Genomic DNA, 2,071 nt, shown 5'->3' on the forward strand with positions numbered 1-2,071 from the left:
GGTTCTGTTGGGTCAGGAGGTTCTGTTGGGTCAGGAGGTTCTGTTGGTCAGCAGCATCCAGGTGTGTATTAAGACAATGCCGAGGAGGAACGTCATCAGCAATGACCTCAGTCTGACGGTCGTCCCATCAAATTCACCCTGAAGGTCAGACCGTGCAGTGACCCTCAGTCAAAGGTCAAAGGTCACGACCTCGTCTCTAAAAACAACATGGCGGCTCAACTAGTTTCATCTGAAGGAAGTACGAGACTTCTGGACCAGAACCAGAACCAATGGACAGAACCAAGGTCCAGTCAGGGTCCAGAACCTGTAACAAGTGTCCGGATCAGGAACCTGCAGTGACACTGGACCCGGACAAACACTGGGCCGGGTCTCCAGAGGTAGAGAAGTCCGGACCCGCTCACCTCCTGGCCCAGCAGGGCGGCCACGCAGGCCTCGGAGGCGTCGCAGATGGCGGTGAGGTCGTGACCTCCCTCCAGCGCCAGAACCAGCCGGCCTCCAGCGAGCGTCATCAGCTGCCGGGTCAGGAAGCCGAAACCTGCGGAGACACGTCACAATCTGAACACCAGAGCCGAGTTCTGGAGGACAGCCGGGTCTGTGGACCCGCGTCCAGCATTAGGACCGGATCAGAACCCGTCGCTCACATTTGGACGTCAGGGTGTAGCCGCCCAGAGGAGGGGGGTGTCCCTCCACGGCGTCGAAGCCCGAGGAGACCAGCACCAGGTCCGGGGAGAACTCGTTGGCGATGGGCATCACCACACACCTGAAAGACGAGCAGAACTCAGGTCCAGAACCCAAACTGAACCGGGTCGAAGCGTACGGACATGGAACATGGACTCACCTGAAAGCAGCCAGGTACTCTGCGTCCCCCATGGGGGGGTCCAGGCCTCCAGTGAACGCCACGTTCACGTTGAAGCCCGCCCCCGGCCCGCTGCCCACCTGACGAGCCCAGAAAACAGAACACAGACCCAGTGTGACCAGAACTTCACAAACATGGGCTTTTATTTTGGAGCGGTCAGTAAACAGGATTTTATTCTGAAAAGCCTAAACATCCTGTTTCCTGTAACTTCACAAAATAAATCAAATAAACGGACGCTCGGGACAATCCTCGGTGCAGGTTTGGATGCGATAATCGTCGCAGCGTAAAACAACGACGTCGTGCTTTTATTTCATCACTTCCTGTTTTTATTTTTGTGTCTCTGAGCGTTTGCTCGAATTCTCCGGAGGATCCTTCGGTCGCTCCGGAGGATCCTTCGGTCGCTCCGGAGGATCCTTCGGCCGCTCCGGAGGATCCTTCGGCCGCTCCGGAGGATCCTTCGGTCGCTCCGGAGGAGGCGCCGCCGCATCCGAGTGGACGTTGAGGAAAACGCTCGCCTGCTGCCCGAGGAAACGTTCAGCACATAAAAGTAGCTGCACATGCATGCAGGCTGCGGCACGGCCCGCTGCTTTCGCCCACTGCAGGACGTCGTTAGCGGCTGCACCGCGCTCCGGCTGCTCGCCGGAACATCTGGGACGAGCAAAAACATCCAGAAAGTGGTGATGCATGTCTGACCAGAGTCTGAGCAACAAGGCCTGGCTTCCTGCCAGATCTGGACTGGGGGGGTCCCGCCTAAACTCTGGACTGGAATTTTAGGTGAGGTCGGCTCTGACTCACGTCGTGATTTAAGAGTTCTGTTCGTTTACAGGTTTTGGGATCCGTCTAACGTCTGGTGAGGTCGAACTCACCTCGTCGGGCGCTCCGCTTCCTGGGAAGAAGTTTCCGTCGTCGTAGCGATGGATGGACAGGTAGAGGACATTGGGGTCGTCGTAGAAAGCCTGCTGGGTCCCGTTGCCATGGTGGACGTCCTGGGGGGGGGGGGGGGGGGGTAGACACGTCAACACAAAGCTGTGTTCTGGGGACGTACGGCAGGCAGGAAGTACTGACCCAGTCCACGATGAGGATCTTGTTGACGTTGAGTCTCTGCTGCAGCAGTTTGGCTGCGATGGCCACTGAGTTGAAGTAGCAGAAGCCCCTGAAACATCAGCACAATGTCACTTCCTGCAGCTGAATGTCACTTCCTGCAGCTGAATGTCA

General features: G+C 57.3%; 1 protein-coding gene across 1 annotated transcript in view; it reads right to left on the reverse strand.

Moving 5' to 3' along the window:
• The window catches only part of LOC119428756 (histone deacetylase 4), a 47,940-nt gene that overhangs the window by 4,352 nt on the left and 41,517 nt on the right, over nt 1-2,071 (reverse strand). Inside the window, exons 18-22 of the mRNA XM_037696431.1 lie at nt 1,922-2,009; nt 1,723-1,842; nt 839-936; nt 642-760; nt 402-535 (exon numbers count right to left, since the gene is read on the reverse strand). Coding sequence (XP_037552359.1) covers nt 402-535; nt 642-760; nt 839-936; nt 1,723-1,842; nt 1,922-2,009 — 559 coding nt within the window. The remainder of the gene's footprint in view (nt 1-401; nt 536-641; nt 761-838; nt 937-1,722; nt 1,843-1,921; nt 2,010-2,071) is intronic.

The sequence above is a fragment of the Nematolebias whitei genome, chromosome 23 (assembly GCF_014905685.2).
Source record: "Nematolebias whitei isolate Nwh7 chromosome 23, NemWhi1, whole genome shotgun sequence".
NCBI lineage: Eukaryota > Metazoa > Chordata > Actinopteri > Cyprinodontiformes > Rivulidae > Nematolebias > Nematolebias whitei.